We start from the raw sequence: 901 nt of genomic DNA on the forward strand, positions 1-901 counted from the left end.
GTCCTGGGGGAATGGCGCGGGGGGGATGGCAGCTGCCAGGGAGACGTGCGAGGCCCAGGTAAGCGCCGGGGGGCTGTAGGCGTGAGGTCCGGCCAACTCGCCCGAAACCCTCAGCAGAGACTTTGAGAGGCCCAAGTTGCGTGTCCCGGTTTGCTGCCCTGTCCCGTATTCCTTGCTGTGACACACAAAGCCAGGTGACGCGACAGATCCGGGATAAACTCCGCTCGGCCATGAGCCTGCGCGCCCTCGAGCCGGCCTAATCCCACGGCCTGGGCTCGGAGTAATGTCTGGGCCCCGGCCGGCGAGGGTGTGCAGGTGGGCCTGCTGGCTGGAGTCTGGAGGAAGCATTCCAACCCTTGAAATCCCTAGCCGGGCATCACCTCTGTTGGTGCAAAAGAGCAGGTTTCTCCTACGGACTGTGTCTGTTCTCTGTGGTTTGCAGATCCCGGCTGTCACCCACGTGTGGTTCGCTGGCCAGAAGCCGTAGATGTCCCTTGTGACTGAGTCCTTGCATGGGCGTTTTGAGGATGAAACGCTACATAAACTCTTAAAGCACAGCACCTGAGGACATTGCTACCGACATGGACATCATTATTTATTTACGTTTGCTTTAATCAGGAGGAGCTTTTTTGTAAACATGAATTGCCGGGCTCTTTCCTTGAGATGTCGTTTCTTGTTTCATGCTATTGAAACATTAATCTTAACTTATTATGACTCCTTTGTGTTGGTCAGCTCTCAGGGACATTTCCCTAGGCTTGAAAATGTGGGAGCTTTCAAGAATGTGTCAATCGTGCCAACTCAAGCCACTTGTGGGCTGCCAGACCGAAGTACTTTTTGTCATAGCTCAGTAGCTGTTCAAAGTATTATATCCTGCACTCAGAAGTTTTGTGTTCAGGAATGC

At 53.6% G+C, this 901-nt stretch overlaps 1 protein-coding gene across 1 annotated transcript in view; it reads left to right on the forward strand.

The window, feature by feature from the left end:
• Positions 1 to 637: 637 nt before the first annotated feature.
• USH2A (usherin) overlaps positions 638 to 901 on the forward strand; it is a 371,949-nt gene continuing 371,685 nt past the window's right edge. Inside the window, 1 exon segment of the mRNA XM_031059531.1 lies at positions 638 to 901. This exon segment is cut by the window's right edge and continues 275 nt beyond it. Within this exon segment, the coding sequence (XP_030915391.1) occupies positions 638 to 901 (264 nt within the window).

The sequence above is a fragment of the Geospiza fortis genome, unplaced genomic scaffold (assembly GCF_000277835.1).
Source record: "Geospiza fortis unplaced genomic scaffold, GeoFor_1.0 scaffold41, whole genome shotgun sequence".
In the NCBI taxonomy this organism is placed as follows: domain Eukaryota; kingdom Metazoa; phylum Chordata; class Aves; order Passeriformes; family Thraupidae; genus Geospiza; species Geospiza fortis.